The sequence below is a fragment of the Panulirus ornatus genome, chromosome 14 (assembly GCF_036320965.1).
Source record: "Panulirus ornatus isolate Po-2019 chromosome 14, ASM3632096v1, whole genome shotgun sequence".
In the NCBI taxonomy this organism is placed as follows: domain Eukaryota; kingdom Metazoa; phylum Arthropoda; class Malacostraca; order Decapoda; family Palinuridae; genus Panulirus; species Panulirus ornatus.
Genome location: NC_092237.1, coordinates 3,767,650 through 3,787,672, shown reverse-complemented (window position 1 = coordinate 3,787,672; position 20,023 = coordinate 3,767,650). Strand labels below are relative to the sequence as shown.

The 20,023-nt window shown below is 37.3% G+C and overlaps 1 protein-coding gene across 3 annotated transcripts; it reads left to right on the top strand.

The window, feature by feature from the left end:
• Positions 1-1,198: 1,198 nt before the first annotated feature.
• On the top strand, positions 1,199-18,902 carry bora (aurora kinase A activator-like protein bora). Of its 3 annotated transcripts, none has more exons than XM_071669360.1 (12): positions 1,199-1,282; positions 2,491-2,688; positions 3,222-3,323; positions 4,477-4,953; positions 5,251-5,538; positions 5,678-5,805; positions 8,492-8,577; positions 9,092-9,201; positions 10,777-11,905; positions 13,694-13,928; positions 14,155-14,321; positions 17,263-18,902. In XM_071669360.1, the coding sequence occupies exons 2-12, from the start codon at positions 2,504-2,506 to the stop codon at positions 17,506-17,508; spliced, it is 3,153 nt and encodes a 1,050-aa protein (XP_071525461.1). In that variant the 5' UTR covers positions 1,199-1,282; positions 2,491-2,503; the 3' UTR covers positions 17,509-18,902. The 3 variants fall into 3 exon arrangements, with proteins under 3 accessions (XP_071525461.1, XP_071525459.1, XP_071525460.1); XM_071669358.1 differs by having other exon boundaries at positions 5,248-5,538; XM_071669359.1 differs by lacking the exon at positions 1,199-1,282 and adding an exon at positions 1,293-1,496 and having other exon boundaries at positions 5,248-5,538.
• Positions 18,903-20,023: the final 1,121 nt, after the last annotated feature.

Genomic DNA, 20,023 nt, shown 5'->3' with positions numbered 1-20,023 from the left:
TTACTTTGGTGGTACCAGGTTCAAATCTTCCGCACCTATAGGTAAATATTTTCCATACACACACACACACACACGCAGAGAATGTTTGCAATGTATTTCCCTAAGGACGACAAACCAGACTATATATACATTGAAACAGACCTCATCTTCTGAGGCACAATCCCTCTCATAATTCTATGATACCACCAACGCGTCTCCCATCGGTGTTGCAAGATGTTCTTCATCCACAGAACGTCTCCTTAAGTCCAGTAAATAATAGTGATAGAATAGATAGCCGCTACCATCTCCCAGGTAGCTCACAAATGCTGGATAATTGGCCATGACAACCTAGTCCTCCTCCTGCAGCCTTTATACTGTCTTCATCACTGAGGTAATTATCCTGGTAACGTATGGGACTTCTCTCTACCTTCAGTACTTGCAAAGCAAACCACAAAAGCCACAGCCGAGACTGCTTGCATTTCCACCTGCTCGTCCAGTACGATACAAGGTCTCAGAATCGGTCATACTGGTCCAGGACCAGGGCCTCAGCCGTCATCCCTCAGATGCAGCTCTTCAGCCACAGAGGGAGAGGTCCCCACTGCAGAGGCAGACGTCAGAAAAGCTTCGGATGGAGGACCAGGATTTGTACTTCATCGTCCAGTACCTAAAGGAGATCTCTAGGTGATCTACTGGGGGCTCAACAGAACATTTTGCTGTTGAATGAAGACATCTTGCGGCATCTGTAAAGGACGGTTGCACGTTGTCATAAAGTATTGGCAGACAGCAGAGATGGGGCATGAACTAGAAGGCATACGTCAAAACCTCGGGGATTAATATCAATCGTAGGACATAAGTGCTAAGAAAGTTGAAACATATGATGTAAAACTTGGGAGTGCCAAGAATCGAGACCCGTCGTTTTCACATTTCTTTTTAATCGTGCAGTTATGAGTCCACAGTGCTTCATCAATTAACATATTACTTTAATTCCTTTATTTTACTAAATATTCCTTATATAGATCTCAGTAGAGACTATGCATGTCACCTTATTCATTTTTTTACATGAAATTCTTGGTCTCTCCTAAGCACGTGACTATGAATATAGCTCAAAACTACCGGGTTACAGATTCGAATATACGAAAAGACTCTGTTTGATTGTCTCTGGTCCAATATTAAATCTATTATATTTTTTGCCAAAAATAATCTGTGCTGGCGGTCTTATGGCGTCAGCTGGGAGAGGCTCGCGCTCTCTTGCCATCAGGAGCTAAATTCAAAACGTAAACATGGCGGCCCATTGACCCACACAGTGAGGAAAACTTTACCTCGTATATACCTTGGATATAAGTTTTTATTAGTGTTATCAAAAGTATAAGATATTTGTCATTAATGTACTTCATGACTTACAAAAGTGTGCAAAAAACAGTATAAAATGTAAACTAGCGAAGATAGTCCATTTGAGCAAATTTTATTAAAAAAAGAATGTATAGTCTCGTATACTGGAATACAGACATGCAGAACAGGTAATACATTAGATACTGAAGGGGAAATTTAGATATATAAGTCTCCTTTTGGTATAATATGACGTCCTTGGAAATGTAACCTTAGGCTGGGTTTGATTTATGTTTGAGCTCTTGGATTTACTTACATGTATAATATTATGTTAATTCTACATATCTTTTTTCAAACCTTTCCATCATATGGAGAGTTGATATCAATTTAGCGACGCACAAGATATAAATGAAATGTTGGTATCATTAATTGGTGTGTCTGCAATTGGTACCCATCTCTTATTTCCCCAGGCTCTGGAGCCATTAGAGCTAAGCTCACACAATATTTCTTGATGCACATTTCGGTTAGTTCCTTATACTTGATCTAAGGGACTAAGCAAAGATTTAATCTAGGATCTAACATAACCAAAATGCCTAACCTAATCTAGGAAATAAGGACGTACCCTTGGAACCTAAACTAATCAGAAGATTCATTGTAGACTTTGACACAAAATGTTCATCTTCATATCTCGTGTGAGCTTGATTCTACCATTTCTGGAGCTTGGAGAAATCGGGGACTCGTACTGGTTCCAGAGAGAGAAATTTTTGAAAGAGTGGTACACTATCTACATTATGTGAACTTGTAATTTATCCATATTGAACAAGATGTCAGTTATTAACTTTTATGTCATTTTCATACTATTTATGGAGAGGACAACTGCCTGTAGCAATAGTTTGTTTTACGTAGTATCGGATATTACATTAACCTCTCTGACAACAGTATATTGTTTTGTAATGCAACAAAATTCTGGCTTATTGGTTGAGAACATTGAAACTTATAATTTTCTATGTGAGTTGTGAAAACATATATTACTTTACATGAAATATTTGCCATGTTATATAATTTTTTTCATGCTTGACTTGATGAAATGGTTATCTACTAAATCATAAACTTTCAGGTAAGTGTTCCAGTCTTGCTTTGGGGATGCATTCATTCTCTTATTCATGTTTTTCTTTGATTCTACAGATTTGGATTTTAAATGGAGTTTAAACTTGTAGAAAGTCTCCAATATGGAGTTGACAATGGCAGTATTGGAAATGAAGATACAGATAGTGCAAATAGGCCATGCACTTCTACCCCTCATCCCACACGTCGACCCCTGCAGCAACTAAATGTTCCCACTTCAGCTTCACCCCGTACTCAGTCTTCAGTTACACCTTATAGGTGAGCTTTTTTTTGTGATATACTTGATTTCTTGTACAGTAACAGTGTACATGAGAGGGATTATAAATATTTAACCAGAAATTTAAAACCCATCATTAGATCAGTTATACATTAGCAAATGAAAAATTTTGTGTTAAAGTAGTTGAGTTTTGTTTGCAGTCATCCTTCACTGATCCAATCATGGCGAGTCTGATGATGCACTGGTCCATTGTACTCTTCAGATGTTGAACAATGACAATTAAGTCAAAATGTCCAGTCACTAACCAGAACATTCCCATGTTGATTTAAGCAATGATATTGTATTCTTTTTTATCAAGAGTGGTGCTTAAAAAAAAAGTAAATCCATCTGGATAGAACTATAGTTGGCTTTATTTCATAGATTATTTTTTAGCTTTTGATACTTGCTTTCTGAAGATTGTTCTTGCAGTGTATTGCAACTCTGGTAATGTGTCTGTAATGAGCGCTTTTCATTTTTGAGTTGTTTGTTAATCTTGAAATGCATCTTGTTTTCATGGAACGGTGACATATTCCAGGTACCACAAGTGTCAGGTCATCCCAGAAGAAGTGGAAGACCAGGAGAATGTTGACCCAAAAATCAAGAAAGACGTGAACAAAGCTTCAAACCAAAGCATCAAGTAGGTGGTGTTTGTTGTATATTTATATGTGTATGTTAATGTGAAATTGACAAAGGTTTTTATGATCTCATGGAAGTGAGTGTGACAAAAATGGAGTGAAGAACAATTTTTGTGTGAGATGGATGTCTCAGCGAAGATATATGCAGAAATGTACCAAGATCATTGTGTGTGAGGAGGGTTCATCATGCCATTTGTTTATATGAAAGGCTGTATTTGGAATGGTTATTTAGGAGTTGAATACCAAGGAAAAATAAAATCATCAATCATAGGTCTTTGGATTTAGCTTTCCTCTTTAGGAAACATGGTCACTTGACTTTTTGAAATGGCTTTAAGCTTATTTGCAAGTAAAGGTTCAAGTATTGTCTTTTGCATCAGTGGATCTCAGACTGGATCCTCAGAAATACTTTAAAGTTGGACATCATTTTATGAAATTGCATGCTTCCCGTTTAGTGTACTATAAACAAGATGTTTCATTTAGTCTGTTTCTCAAATCTTTTGTTGTGCATAGATCTCAATCCTTTGTAAGTTTTCCCAGGTAAACCCCCCTTTCCAGATTTTACTTATTTAAATGATAATATGATATTTTTTCAAAATTTACTTTTATATTTGTTTATCTACACCAATTTTGACACGCTGAACAAATTCCATGGAGTCTCAAAAAGTAAGCATTTTCTTGAATAAATTTTGTAGTTTTGAGGTAATATTACTTGCACCCAGTTTATTCCTTTTATTTTTTCACAATGGGACTGAATGGTGGTATGGAGAACCTTAATATGAATGAAAAGAAACCCTCATTCTTCCATATACTTGACATAAATCAATTTCTCAGAGCCATACTTTCAAATGTCCCTTTATCTTTCATATGAACATGAAACAGTGTTGCCTGCATGCATGGATATTTTGTCAACATGGGTGAAGGTAGGGTTCACATACTTTTTTAAGGATATCTTATTCTAGATATAGGAGGAAATAAAAGCTAACTAGCCCCCAGTGGTAGATTTTAGAGCATTTCTGGGAAGTATCATTTTTTCAAAGCAGAGAGCAGTTGTTTGCTTGCCATTTAGTGAGGTTTCATTAGGGGCCAGAAAGAGATTTGAGTTATGATTGTTGTCATTGTTTGGTTTAGTTATTGTTTATTCTACTGTGTTTTCAGGTCTCGAGGACTTTCCTCTGATGAGACTTCAAATGATGAATCTTCACCTTTTGCTTACCCTCTGATATGGGAATCTCATCATATAGCATCCTCATCTTCATCTTCAACTCACAGTCCATCTTGTCATGTAAAACTTTCACCAGTAGGTGATGGCAGTTGTTATGAGAGTCCAAAGAGTCATGTGAATGATATTGGAAGAACATACATTGGTGGTAGTGGCAGTCATGAATGGAAGGTTGGCAAGAGATTGCACAGTACTAGAGACAGCAGTCATGAAGATCATGGTTTAGAGAGAAATTTAGATAAAGAAACCACAACTGAAAAAAACAGAAATAAATGTGGATCTAGTCACGGAGAGAGTTCGTGCAGCAAAAGTCATAGTCACAGAGGCCCAGCAGTCACCCCATCCAAGTCTACATTAACACCCTCTCCATCTGATGAACCAGTATTCCGTACACCTTCAGAGAGATTTTCAAGGTAAGATACTATATCAGAAGAACTGCTGGAAAATTTAGTTCTTTTTAGTTACATACCATTGGAAGTACAGTTTTTCTCTGATATCACTATGGCTAGCACTGTTTTGTTTATTTTGCATACATGGTTATGAGGTGTAAGGATGCCTATAAAATGATAGCAATTAGCAAACTGTATATTCCCAGTGGTTAAGATTTCTGATTGCCATAGATGTGATAGTTTTATGATTTTCTCTTTGGAATTTTTTTTTAGAATTGTGCATATCATAGGTGTGTATTACATGCATTAATTTTTCAGTAGCAAGTGTGGTGATAATCGAGCTCAGACTCCACAACATCGTCGAGTCAACCATCACCATAACATAAATCCTTTTGAGGTTGGAGCAGAGTGCCTACAACTTCCAGCTGTTAGTCCTTCTCTTTTCCGTCAGGTTGTATCACCAAGTCAAAAAGTAGATAGCAAATTTCGTTGGTCAATAGATCAACTGGCTGTGCTAAATCCAGCAAATATTGAAACTTCCCCTTTTAACCAGGGAGATGTCTTGACTGACCCAGATTATGAACGCCAAGCTCAAGATGCCATAGACAAGTGAGTTTGTTTATTGTATGCAGTTTAATAGTTAGAATCATATAGATAATAAGGCTTTTGCAATAATGAACCTTTGGTGAGATATGACTGTGGGAGAAATTTTTGTATATCCATTAACTTCTCTAATTTGTATTTTCAGGTTCTTCACCCACCAATCAGTAGTACCAAGCCCTTGGACTGGGAGTAACAAGGCAGTCAACCTTTTGCAAACAGCCTGTACTCCAATTCAGCCTACCCCGAGTCATCCCACTCCTCACACAAACACTGGTCAGTGTTGTTACTATCTTACATTTTGAATTTAGGGCCATGTGTAAACAAAGACAGTAGAACGGTAGTGCATGATACCATTAAAACGTTAAGGTAATCATTTATTTGATACTGCATTAACCTTCGTCCTTATATAACTTTTTTGAATATCATTTAAAGTTGCTCATTTCTTCACATTTCTTGTGTTATTCTTCTAAACTTTCCTCACAATCTGATGCATATGATAAGTGTTCCTCCTCCTCACTTAGGTCATCCAACAGTCTACATATTTTACATGGGGTGACCATGTACGAATGACCTGTTGGTTGACTGCTATGATTGTAGGGGTACTCAGGAGAGCAAAAGAAAATTTTTTGAGGCTGGATGATAATGTAAAATACCTTTACAGCTAATCACTGCTTTATGTTAGAGATGTATTCCTGGAAAACTCAGTTTAATTACCTTCTAGTGGTGCCCATTGTACCACTGGCTTCAGTGTCATAAAAGGGGATTACATTCATGTGAGAGAGATCTCAACTTAATTGTCTCAAAAAATGTATAGAATGCCAAGAAACATACAGTATAGCATAGGTATATTATCAGTCTATATATTTAATCCTCGGGGATAGGGTAGAAAGAATACTACCCGCGTATTCCCTGCGTGTTGTGGAAGGCAATTAAGGGGTAGAAGTGAGTGGCTGGAATTCTTCCTTTCTTGCATTAATTTCCAAAAGAAGGAACAGAGCAAGGAGGCAAGTGAGGTATTTTCCCTCTGAGACTCAGTCATTTGTTCTTGTCATTACCTTTCTCATGCAGAAAATGGCGAGCATTAGAATAAAGCTTGAAAGATAGTAACCTTCAACATGACTGTGTCACTGTCAGCAGATGGAAAAAGAGTACAAACTCGCTGTGGAATGCATTCTTTGAGGATGCAGGAGCCCCATAAAAGGGGTCCCTGGGTTACATTATAAATAAATGAGATTAAGATTCATAGGCAGCAGCTGATTAGGGAGGTATGTTACTGATACTACCATCCTGGGTTTCGGGAGGATTAGTGATGCTACTTAGTAGTTGTCAAGTTGCATTTCTCTGACCTAGGTAGCTGTCTTTTCTTTCTGCCTCACCAATACATAGACTGCTAATATTTTGTTCAGAAACACAATCTGTCCTTGTCACTCATAACACTTGACAGCACTTGAGTTACAAAACTCATTCTTTGTAACTCTAGATGTTCGTGCAGTGATCACTTTGCACTAGCCCTGCCTTTTTGCTAGTTAAGAGCAGTAGATAGAAGTAGTAGGTGAGAATATTTGGTAGAAGTGGTATGGATGAACACTAGGTGGGAGCATTAGTGGTAGGTTAGAATAGTATGCAGAAACATTAGGTAGTAGTAGTTGGTAGGAACTTTAATTATGGGCCCCTGGAAACACTGCCTTCTGCCAATGGCCTGTTAATGGTGAGGCACTGAAGTCTAAGAAGTGGCACTGGAGTTCACGAGTTACAAAGACTTCTTTGCTGTGGCCACCCCCTTGAGGAAGTCTTTGGAGTGAACAGGCATCAGAGATGTAGATAGATAGATATAAGATATATATGAGAGTATTGTTCCTTGATTATAGTAATGTGTTGGATACAGTTCAGCCACACACTAATGAAGAAATTGATGAATGTAAATGTATCTTATAGACTGATGTTTACTTGAGAAACAGCATTGTTTTTTGTTTCCTGTCAAGATGATTATGACATAGGTAACAACTAATTCATACATTTAATGATAACTAATGTTGTCTTCCTGTTGCAAGTACAGCACAAGAGCACAGTTGTTCTGTTTGTTTACTCCTCGACTGATTTTTTCATTGATTTTCTCGTGTAGATTAAAATATATGGAATTATGACATCATCTTAAATTTTCATAATTTCTTTTTTTTTCATACTATTAGCCATTTTCCGCACTAGCAAGGTTGCGTTAAAAACAGAGGACTGAGCCTCAGAGGGAATATCCTCACTTGGCCCCCTTCTCTGTTCCTTCTTTTGGAAAATTAGAAAACAAGGGGGGAGGATTTCCAGTCTCCTGCTCCCTTCCCTTTTAGTTGCCTTTTACAACATGCAGGCAACTAAAAGGGAAGGGAGCGGTGGGCTGGAAATCCTTCCCTCTCTTTTTTTTTCCAAAAGAAGGAACAGAGAAGGGGGCCAGGTGAGGATATTCCCTCAAAGGTCTAGTCCTCTGTTCTTAATGCTACCTTACTAACGCAGGAAATGGTGAATAGTATGAAAGAAAAGACTTTTTATTTATGTTCTTTTTCACTGACATTCATAATCAGTTACACCTCCCTCTGTTCCTGGTAAAAGTTTTACCAACTTTCATCCTAATGTCCTTTTCTTATTACATTTTTCTGTTCCAATCATATGCTTTCATAATTTGACTCTTATCTACCCACCTATTTAGACTTGCAAAAATTGATATTGGCAGTTGAAAGGCCTACAGTGCTGTACAACAAGGCCTAGGGAAGGTAGTTAATGGAGCTGGCATCCTTACCCAGCTCCCAAATTTACTATAGTTACTGTATTTTTTTGTGTTTATTTCTTATAATCTTATTTTGTCCTTTTTTCTTTACATGTTAGTCATATGATAAATAATGTTGGTGCTGTTGCCCTGTATGATCCATTACTTGATGGATATCTTAAAGTTATGCTTACTTTGCCTTAACAGTTTGGTGCCAGACTGAATTGACTTTACCACCCAATTTGTCAGAGGCAGTGGAGGAAGTGCTAAAGCCTTTCTGCACCTTTACTCAGGTGAGTTTAAGGATAAGAAAGAGCATACAAATAATGAAGATAACTGTAGTGGTTGGAAAAGATTTTTCTTGACTAAGCCTAGTATGAATAAACAAATCTACAGCAAATAAAGATCATCTTTTATAATGACAGAGCTGCTTGTGCTGGGATTACCTGTGTGAGGAAGTTAGAAAAGTGCTTTGAAACTGATATTGTGTGTAAAAAGATCTGATATTAGAAGCATGACTGAAGATGGTGTATGTGAGAAAGGCATGTAAGGACACGGAGAAATTATGACTTTTGCAGTGGCCACTCCTTGATGGGAGTTCCCAGAAGGAATGCACATCAGAAATGTTTATAGATAGACAGATGCTGAGGTAAAGCAAGGATGATATTTCATAAAATTTGCGTAAAACCTTGAAAGTTAGGATACAATTTTTTAGAGGACAAAATCAAAGCAATGGTTTTATGATCACGCTGACAAGATTTTGAAAGTTGCTGAGAGTTATAGAATAATTTGTTTATTGGATTGCAGGATCAGTGGTGGCAAGGTGGTAATGAAGGTGATGAAGGAACCAATATCAACAATACAACACTTCGACGGAAACTTCTTTTTAGTCATGAGGAACTCCTAAATGCAACACCGTAGGTACATTGGTACATATGCAGTATACATTAGGCAGGAATATCAGGTAGACACGTTAGGTAGAAGTAGTCGGCAGGAACCTGTGCAAAGACTGCACTAGAGTTGCCCTCTGCCAATGGCCTGTTAAGGGTGAGGTACTAAATGTTTAGAATCAGCAAAAGAAGTTCACTGGTTATGGAGACTTTTTTGCTCTGGCCACCGTCTTGAGAGAGTTCCCAAAGGAGCAGGCATCAGAGATGGAGGTAGATAGATACATGATAGAATCCATTACCGTATCCATATATGATGTCCCTGAGACTGCTTCAGAGGAGTTTATAGGAAATAAAAAATCCTCTTCATTGTAATTTTTGTACTCATTATATATCATCAGTTTAGTTCTGAAGTTTTGCATGAATGATCATCAGGGGACCAATGGGTTTACAGTACATATCATTATGGAGTTTACCAGTTATGGAGACACTTTTTGCCTTAAAGGAGTTTCCAAAGGGAATGGGCATCAGATAGATGATAGTAACTTACATCAAGCAATCATACATCCATTAGTACAAACTTCCAGAATTTTATTTTCTAATCACAAACTTAATCATGTTGGATTTTTATCACACTGTTTAATGTTGTTCAGCTAATTGAGTGTTAAGTTAGATCAGTGATCTGCATGTCTTTCCATATTTTTTGTATTTAAACATATGTGTGCTTCTCATTTCTAACTGCTGTTTATAAAAATCTAAAGTTTTGTATGGATGATTCTTGGGATCAAATGAAGATCTCTGAGGAAAAATGAATCAGAATTTATAGAATAACAAGCTATTCTGGAAGATGAGTAATTGTAGAACAGAGGTATGCATAAGGATTGAAAGTATATTTGACAGATGGGGGAGAAGGTTAGTAATAAAGGATGGAGTTTGTAGGAGACTGAAAGAATATTTTCTTTTAACTGATGGGAAATGATGATGAATTTCAAACAAGTTACCCACCTAGTCACATTCACTTCTTCAAAACTCTGAAAAGCATTCATAAGTCATTCACGCAAATTATACTGGGTCATTGTCTTCCTGTATACTTAATCATATATTTTTCCAGATTTGTTTGCAGTTTCCTGCTTTGGCAAGGTTGTGCAAAGAATAGACAAAATAACAGCATCCTTTGCTCAAATTCTTTATCAGACTGACATATATAATGTATTAAAATAAGAGCCAACCATCTTCAGCTAAGCTTCATTGACCAGTTCCATGGTTTCTTTTTAGAGTTTGAAAATACATGTTTCCCTTCAACACAATGGGTATGGGTTGAGAATGTATGTGGTTGATGTTGAGGAGACTGAATGTACTGTACCTGATCCTCCCTATTGAATTGTGAATGGTGTTTTTATAATGCAGCAATAGATAGGTTTTAATCAAGCTTGGGAAGTTATTCACTTAATTGATCTTCAGCTTGGATTTAGAGATATATCATGTACCTTTACATCTGTTTATATATATCTTTTTAAGCTAATGAGCATATGAAAATTGTCAGATTATTTTGATATGATAGTCATCCATGCTGAACCCAACCGTTTCTCACCTCTCTCCATGAAGAATGTGTAGTCCACGTGGAGCAGATAACTCTGGAGTTGGAAGCCCATCATCATCTCCTGTAGCTCCTTTGCCATTGCACGAGGATGATGAAAATCCAAAAGGAGTAGAAGAGGAGGAGGAGGAGGGCCTAGTATGGTGTACAGCTGTTGTTGGACCTGGTTCCACAAACAAATCAAAGGAGGATCCTCAGCTGGCATGGAATCTCCAACCAACTCCTCCTTCACCTTCAATGTGTCTGTCTCCTCCTACTGTCATGCAACAGTCTGGCCTATCCTATATTGTGGGGATGTCACCTTTGCCTCAAATTAATAGTTCCTTGCCTTTCTTGTCACCAAATATGTCACCCATTAATGATCAGATAAATTCACAAGTCACAGCGCAACCAAGATTACTCTCATCACCAGATGTTTCTCCCATCCAACAATGTAGCACTGATTTAGATTATGAAAATTTGTGTTCATCAGCATCATCACTCATTAATCAGATTCTTCATAGCCATTCTCAATCGGCTAATCAAGTTTCACCTAGGGTGTCACCTGTACACATATCCATTGAATCACAATACTCAGTAACTCAGGGTAGAAATTTTTCCTCCTACAGTGCTTCTTCCATTGATAAAGTGTTTCAGAGTGGCTCTTCCTTAAACTTATTCCCCCCTGAAAAGGACCCAAAACAAGAAGAAACAGGGGTTTGTCCAAATACTGGTCACCAGAGTTCCCTAGAACATTCATGTAACCAGAAACTTTGTTCACCTACCAGACAGCAGACACAGAGTATGATCATCTCAAATTGCCTGGCTACAGCTAAGAATACAAGTACATTAACTGTACAAAAGACTGAATGCATTAATGAATCACAGTTAATCCCTTGTAGTAGTTCAGATGCATCAGTTGAAATTGTCACTACAGTAGAAAGCAATATCAGCCCTCTAAATCAAGAGAGTATCTTGGAGACATGTGATCAGAGTTTTGAAATTTTAGAAAAGCAGACAGATAAGAGGCATAAGCAGATGGATAAAGCTTTGGATATGACACAGGGATTCACCATTTCTGAGTATGACAACACAGAGCATCAGGAGACTCCAGCAAAAAGTTCTCCTCTGCGAGAAAACAAGACATCCAGCAACTCCGTGAGTACCAGATTTTACATTCTCATTCATAATTTTTGAGCCACAACATGCTGTGGTTAGTTGTACTTTAAACAGTTTGCATAGTCATATACTATAGCATTTGCTATTTCCTACTATGTGTGTGATTACATACTGAAGTACAATATTGCAAGTTTGAGTTAGAAAACCCTATAGTGGTATTTTTCCTGTAATGATAAAGTGACTTGCATCATGGATTGAAGTTTATGTAAATTTTTATGATTATATGATTGAAATATGTTTCTTGCTGTGTTCCATATAGTTTATGTAAAAAAATGTTCATACCTATTCTCCATTTCCTCTTAAGCAAGGTAGCATTAATAACAGAGGACTGAACCTTAGAGGGAATATCCTCACTTGGCCCCCTTCTCCATTCCTTCTTTTGGAAAATTAAAAACAGGAGGGGAGTATTTCCAGCCCCCTGCTTCCTCTCCATTTATCCAAGTTCAAGGAATATACTTTTCTGTACATGCATTCACTTGTAACAGTACACCATTGGCTTATGTGTATTATTCCAGCAGAGATACAAAATGAACCTTGCACAGATTAAATGTTAGATTTTATTTTGATATTTTTTCATGTTTTGGTTTCCATTTGTTTATGATTATGCTGTACATAATTATACCTACAGTACTTATTTTGAGATTGCAAGGAATCTGCTTAGGATGGATGGACAAAGGATCCTTTTGGTTATTTAAAGTTTTGCACATGATGGCTCGGACTTAGTGGTAAAACTGATTATGATAATATTTTGGGTATTAATATATCCCTGGGGATAGGGGAGAAAGAATACTTCCCACGTATTCCCTGCGTGTCGTAGAAGGCGACTAAAAGGGGAGGGAGCGGGGGGCTGGAAATCCTCCCCTCTCGTTTTTTTTTTTTTAATTTTCCAAAAGAAGGAACAGAGAATTCGGCCAGGTGAGGGTATTCCCTCAAAGGCCCAGTCCTCTGTTCTTAACGCTACCTCGCTAATGCGGGAAATGGCGAATAGTTTGAAAGAAAGATTAATATATCCCATACATTTAATTTGAAGGATAATAAGTATTAGCCAAAAATAAGGTCTTCATCTGACTGGGATTATCCACATCTTCGATGATGATAGATATGGAATTGGACAATTGAATGGCATAATACAGCATCTACAAAAAACTTTCCTACTTCCCCTTACATTTTCAAAGTCAATATCACACTAAAAAATTTTTGTACTTTGTTATCTCTCCTTTGGTCTTGATTACTACCAGCAGATGTCTGGGCATGGAACCGACAAAGCTCCTGAAGTATTCTATGTCCATTTTTTGTGCCCAGTATGTCTTTATATTCTGAATGAGGTGAGGCACTGATGAGTTGTTGTGGGAAGCAGCCACTTGATCTTGCATTTCGAATGCTTAGAAATCTCTCGTGTGCCCACATTTTCCACTTCCAGATGAGAAGTCAGGCTTTCTCCTCCATAGAAAGATAAGAGCCATCTATTTTGAGGCAGAGGTAGAAGAAATATAGCACCCAGAAGTGAAATTCCCAAAATGAAATGGCAGCTTGGAAGTGTAATGAAAGAACATCCTTGAATATAGGCTGAGGCACCTATCCTGTAGCACATCAAGGCAGGTGGTGCTCACACCGTTAGAAACACTCTCTATATCTGTCTTATTGAATAACTGCCTTTCAAACCTGCCAGGTCCTGAGCTTAATTCATGGCTTTCATGGTTTGAAAATGCAGATTTTTGTCATTGTTTAGATCCCTGTAATGATTGATGCACTTTTAACTATTTGCAGGGTCACTTCTCCTCTAGTCCAATACGAGATATTTGTCGAAGTCCTTTAGAAATGGATACTCCCAACAGAAGGTTCTCAGCCTCTCCCCCACTCTCCCCCATCCTTTGTCGGTCTTTGATGTTCCAAAGCCAGCACAACCACCACAAGTTCCAGTCAAATAATCAACAGGACAACAGTGTAAAAGCAAACCTGTTCAGTCTTTCACAAGCAACACATATGAATTATGAAACAGAGGGTGAGTGTTATCTCTTGCTGTTATTAGGAAAACTAATTTTGTCATTCTTAATATTCTTTCTCTAGGGGCTAAGTTCAGATGAATTTATACAAATATTACACTGAATTTTGAAAGCCTCATAAAGAACATAGAGAGATGTAAAAAATATGAGCAGAAAAATTGCTGTTGAATTATTTGTTTATTAGTTGAAGTAAATTTTGATGTTTCCTAATTATTTTCCTGCTAGGGAGAAGTTATGATGATGAGATAATGATGGAAGATAGCCACAATGATGCAGCATCAGATGCAAGATACATCAGCCCCATTATTGTCAGCAGTCTTCCTACTACTGTGACACTGCATCAGTCATCATCCATATGTGATATGGAGACTGACTCTCATCCTTCTCTTGAGGTTTGTTTTACTTTCATCCACAAATGATATTTATTTATTCTCCCAGTATTAAATGAAAAGATTTTTCAGTAGAAATTTTGCAAAACTAGAGTTGTGGGTGGGTAATCCAGCACCGCTTAGATGTCCATACGTTGATGCAAATACCCATAGGTAGTCATACTCTCACACACATAGTTCCATATGGTCACAGCCAGGCTCTGTTAAGTGATTTAACAGGTGGAAGAGCATAGCATAGATCAGGTATCTACCAGGTAGCTTACTAGCCAGTAGAATAGAAAAACAAAAAGTATTAAATCACATGCTATCAACATATTTCTCCTAATGATGCAGTATGTGCTTCTGCCCATTCTGTTAAGTCTTTCATAATTTAGGATGTCTCCAGGAAACTTTCTGGATCAAAACAAATTATAAAGAATTGCCACCAGCCCACGACATAGATCATTATCTCTCATTATTGGAAGATCATGCATGCCACTCAGAAGCCTTTAAGTTTTTATCCCTCTAATATTTTTATAAGTTCACAGTCCCTCTGTTGTTAATATTTTGCAATTGTACCCCCAGGGAGAGAACATTGACATTTGTCATCATGTTTCAAGCACTTTAAGAACTTTAGGGAGGTATATTACCAGTACTACCTGCCTGGGTATCGGAAGGGTTGTGACATCTGCTTAGTGAGCCAGCACTTTAGTGGTTGTTAAGTTGCACTCCTCTGACCTAGGTAGCTGTCTTTTCTTTCTGCCTGACTAAAATGTGGACTACTGGCATTCTTTTCACTCGCATACAATCTCTCCTTGTCATATGTAACACTTGATAACACTTAACTCATGGGTCTCATTCTTTGTGACTCAAGATTTTCCTGTGGTGAGCATTATGTGCTAGCCCTGCCTTTTAACAGAATGTTAGGAGCAGTAGATAGACATAGTAGGTAGGAACATTTAGGTGAGAGCTTTAGGTAGAAACATTAGGTAGTAGGAGGTAGGAGCATTAGATAGAAGTAGTCATTTGGAACATTAGGTAGAAACCTTTGCAAACACTGCACTAGACTTGCCCTCTGCCAGTGGCCTGTTAAGGGTGAGGCAAAGGCTAAGAAGTTGCACTGGAGTTCTTTAGTTATGGACTTGCCATGGCTACCCTTCTGAGGGAGTTCCAATTGGAACGGGTGTCAGAGATATAGATAGATAGAATATAAGAACTGATGCACATTTTCTTACCTCCTGACTGAGCCTTATGAACTGGAGTCAGAACACTATTTTGCCATTTAAATATGGTGCATCCTGCATGACTTTACCATTTTCAACCATTGTGATATATGTGAGGTCAGATAATGCTCAGTTGAAGAGACCCAACAACCCACCCAAGAAATCAGGCATAATTGGCCGAGGTGATGGTGCTGCCATTCAGCCACCAACCTACATCACTTACTTGTTCACACTTTTGCAGTACATACCTCTTGTATGTTTCTCTTACCATTCTGAATCCAGTGATAGCTTGAGTTTATGTTCTAGGTCTGGCTAAAACAGAACTTTATCCCATGTTTTAGTTAGGTTGCAGTGAAACCTTAGTTTTCATTCCAAGCTAGATGGCAGGCTGAGTTTGTGGTGTAAGTCTGGCTGAAACAGAATCTTAACTTCTGTTTTGAAGCTGAAATGGTGCCTTGGCCATGAAGCTTTGGAAGTACTTTAGTGTCCTAGAAGGAATTTAGTTTCCCCTCTTAAGTTAATTGGTAACTTGAGTTATACTGTAGGTTTCGCTGAAGTGGAAATTTACCTTTTGTTCTGGCCAGGCCTCAACTCAACCTTGGCCAAGAATCTTTGGTAGTTCTTTCAGGACTCAAACAGAACTTAACAGTAACTTGAGTGAAATTTAATTCTGGATAAGATAGTACCTTAGCTTTTAGTAGGCTAGGATGTAGAAGGACCTTCATCAAGATGCCTGGGAGCCTTCTAGGTTATTATAATTGATTTAAGGTTTGCATGCTTCCAAGACCTTTGTAGGATGAAAGCAGAATCTTTCTTCCCTTTCAGGGTCTATGTTTAGAAGGAGCCTAGAGATGAAATCCTGTTTATCCCATTTAGTTACTTTTGGGTAAAATACCCTTGTAGAACCTTAGGGTTAGTTGTTTGGGATGTTATCCTTAGCTCTTGGTCTGAACATTTTAAGAATAATAGCATAGTATTATTCATTGTTATTGTGGATGGTATTGTTTGTGGTTGGGAGGCTATTTTGTCTAGGTTAAAGCATTTTCATCAGCATGACCTTATGCGAGTGCTTTATTTGCAATAGGGCCTTCATTCAAGACTGAACATTATGATGTTGATGGAAAACTGGAGTTTTCCATTGGGACTTTAAGTCATCTTTAATATTGAATGGAACCTTAAGTCTTCTTTCCTTTCCCACAATAACCCTTTATACCATTAGGCATTTAGTTGACTTGGTGATAGTAATTACAACACATTCCTCATAGAGTCTTTAGTATTTTCTCCAGTGGGTTATATTTTCTCTAACTTTAAGGCTACCGTAAGTAAAGTTTGAGACAATTAAACAACATCCTTATCATAAACTGTTGCGAGTTCATATATCCAAGAAACATTGATTTAATTCCCATGTCTTATTAGGAAGTGAATTAAAAATCGAGTTCTCTGTACTACTTGTTTGCTCTTTGTGGGCTATCTCCTGAAAAGCCATGATTTCTTAATAATCTTATTATCTAGAATTTGCTTTTTATTTCTTACCGTAGTTGTGGATTGAAAGAAACACAAATACTGTAGTTTGCTTTTATATTGGAAATTTTTCTATTTCATTCTTGATTTAGATATGCACTGTGTCTTTAGGCATTGGCCTCAAATAAGCGTCAGTGGCAGAAGCTTCATTCTGATTGAGTTACACATTTTAAACCTGTAATTATGTTTTGAGAACTGATGAAAAACTTTCTTTCATGCAGATTAATGTAAATGATGAAGGACCATTGCAAGATACAGGATACCAGACAGGCAGTCTGCATGCCACAAACTTCAGTGTCACAGCCTCTAGCCAAGAAAATAACTTTACTAACAGTGTAGTGCCACCACAACTAAAAGAACAACACAGTATTGTGGGGAGTGTTTCTTGCACTCAGAGCAATAATAGTATCATAAAAGTTATTAGAAGTGACTTTGCTGTATCCTGCGAAAAGGAATTCTCCAACTGAGTGAAGGAAAATTACAAATGTCACTGTTGCCATATGTAACATAGATGAGTTTAATGTATGCACCGAGGCTTTTAGCATGATATATAAAAGAAATTATGTTCTTAATCTTTGTTAAACATTGTCTTTTTTCCTCTAAAGTATAAACCCTGGCAAATACAAGTATGGTTACTTGGACTACAAAGTAGTTGAGATTGCAGTTTTTTCTTTACTGTGAATGTGGTGACATCTTGTTAACAAAATATGAAGCCAGTGAATATCAGGTAGTGCATATCATAGTTGGTGTAGATATGAGATTATCTTTGGGTTAGAGGTCTCTTGAAGTGCAATAAAATAATGAACAAATGTCTTATATAACTTGCTCAATGCAGTGGTATTGGCCATAGAATATGAGTTTCTTTTACAACTATGTATTTATTTTTTTACTGCTTTCAGGCAAAATTGTTCCTCCTATTTGCTTACTTTTGGATTTGTTGTTATTTTCTGTCAGAGATCTGCAGTGTAAGGCCTGTCTGTTCTTAATGTTATTAGTACACTGTGGTTTATTTATTTTCATATGATGTGCAAGAATTAGATAATAGATAAGATTGTTATACCTGCAGTACTTTACAAAACTAGCAGATGCATGAAGGTTTGTTATCAGAATCAAAATAATAATCACTGGACCATTTTACCCGAGATTTAAAGACTGCCTTTTTTAGTGTATCATTAAATGAATTCCAGAAAAATGGTGGAAAAATATCAGCACTATTTATATAACCAATGAAATCCATTTAGAGCAAAATATTCATGAAAAAGTTGTTAAAAAACATGGGTAAATTTTAAGTACGTTTTGCATGTTATCAATAGTGATAAACGAGCAAAAGATATCATGGAAAACAAAGTAGGAGCTTGGACTTTATTATTCACAACTAGTTTAGACAGACTTCTTCAGGAGAATATTCTCCTTGTGAAAACAAGTGAAATTACAGCAGTGGCAAAGAATAAATACCTAGCTCCTACTTTCATGAAAGATTTCCTTGCTATCGTTTATCCCAACTATATTTTCTTGTAATATCTATCCTTTTCTGTATTATTAAGTATAAAATGAGTATTCCACAAGCTAAAACTGGAGTAAGAAAAACTATAAATTTAACCTATGAATTAATTTAGATATATTTTACTAATGTTTTCCTGATGCTTTTTGTACTTTCATTCCTTTGAATGTAAAACAGGTGGGAGTGGGTATTCAAGACCAAAGGTTAGACTGAAAGGATATGCGAGCTAAAGATCACTTGGCTGTAGATTGTAGCAAGATAATGGAAAGAATAGTAGATTGTAGAAATGACTCTGAGCAGTGTATAGACAACTTTATGTACCACCCAAGGTGGGTAAAATGCATTAAAGATGAAAATTTTGTTGGTGGTCTTGTCAGTGCTTATACAATACAGATGTTCCTTGACTTACAATGGGGTTATGTTCAGAGACCCATCCTAAATTGAAAATATCCTGAAATACATTTAATACTGTACTAACCTACTGAACATCATAGCTTAGCCTTGCATATCTTAAATGTCCTCAAAATAATTACATTAGCCTACAGTTGGACAAAATCATGTAATGCAAAGCCTCTTATTTATAATAAAGTGTTGAATGTTTCACCATTGCAGCTAAAAAATTTAAAATCTAATCATCGTAAGGTGAGGGTCATATGTACATACATTTTTCAATTAGCAATTGTATATTGTGAACTTTTTCAAACAATGATTAGTCAAGATGTCTTTAATCCTTTACGAAAAACAATATTTACCAGATCTGCCACTCCTAAGTATGGGTGCCAGGGGCATCCTTCCACAGTAGTCATGAGTATATTACTGGGATAGCTCCATCTCCTCATCAATTGTTTGAGTTGCCGTCTATAACCAACCAATAAAGCATGCAAATTTCAAACTGGTGGAAAAATATGTACCTTGATCAAGGGCAATTGCAACCCACTACAATCACCTTGATCAAAGAAAACAGCACGGAAAGGGTTAATGTTACGGTGATGGTCAGACAACAGATCAAGAAGTTTTACACTCGATCGAAATAAAATAATTTTCACTCATATTTCATAGCATTAAACGTGTCAGAGATGGAGGAAACAAAAACTGAAAGACCAAATTGAAGGTGAAAGGATGGAATGAAAAAGATTTTGAGCAATCAGGGCCAGAACCAGTGGGAGGGTGAAAGGTGTGCATGGAATGGAGTGAACTCGAATGATGTGGTATACCGGGGTCAATGTGCTATCAACAGACTGAACCAGGGCATGTGAAATGTCTGGGGTAAACTAAGGAAAGGTAAGTGGGGCCTGGATGTGGATAGAGAGGTGTGGTTTTGGTGCATTACACATAACAGCTAGAGTATGAGCAGATGTGGCTTTTTTCGTCTGTTTCCTGGTGCTACCTTGCTGATGCAGGGGGTGGTGATGCTGTTTCCTGTAAGGCGGAGTGGCGCTGGGAATGGATGAAGGCAATCATGAATATGTACATGTGTATAT

Coding starts and splice junctions, on each gene's coding strand:
- bora (XM_071669358.1), top strand. CDS start 2,504: ATGGAGTTTAAACTTGTAGAAAGTCTCCAATATGGAGTTGACAATGGC. Junction 5,539..5,677: donor GCTCAAGATGCCATAGACAA/GTGAGTTTGTTT, acceptor TTGTATTTTCAG/GTTCTTCACCCACCAATCAG. Junction 9,202..10,776: donor GAACTCCTAAATGCAACACC/GTAGGTACATTG, acceptor CTCTCCATGAAG/AATGTGTAGTCCACGTGGAG.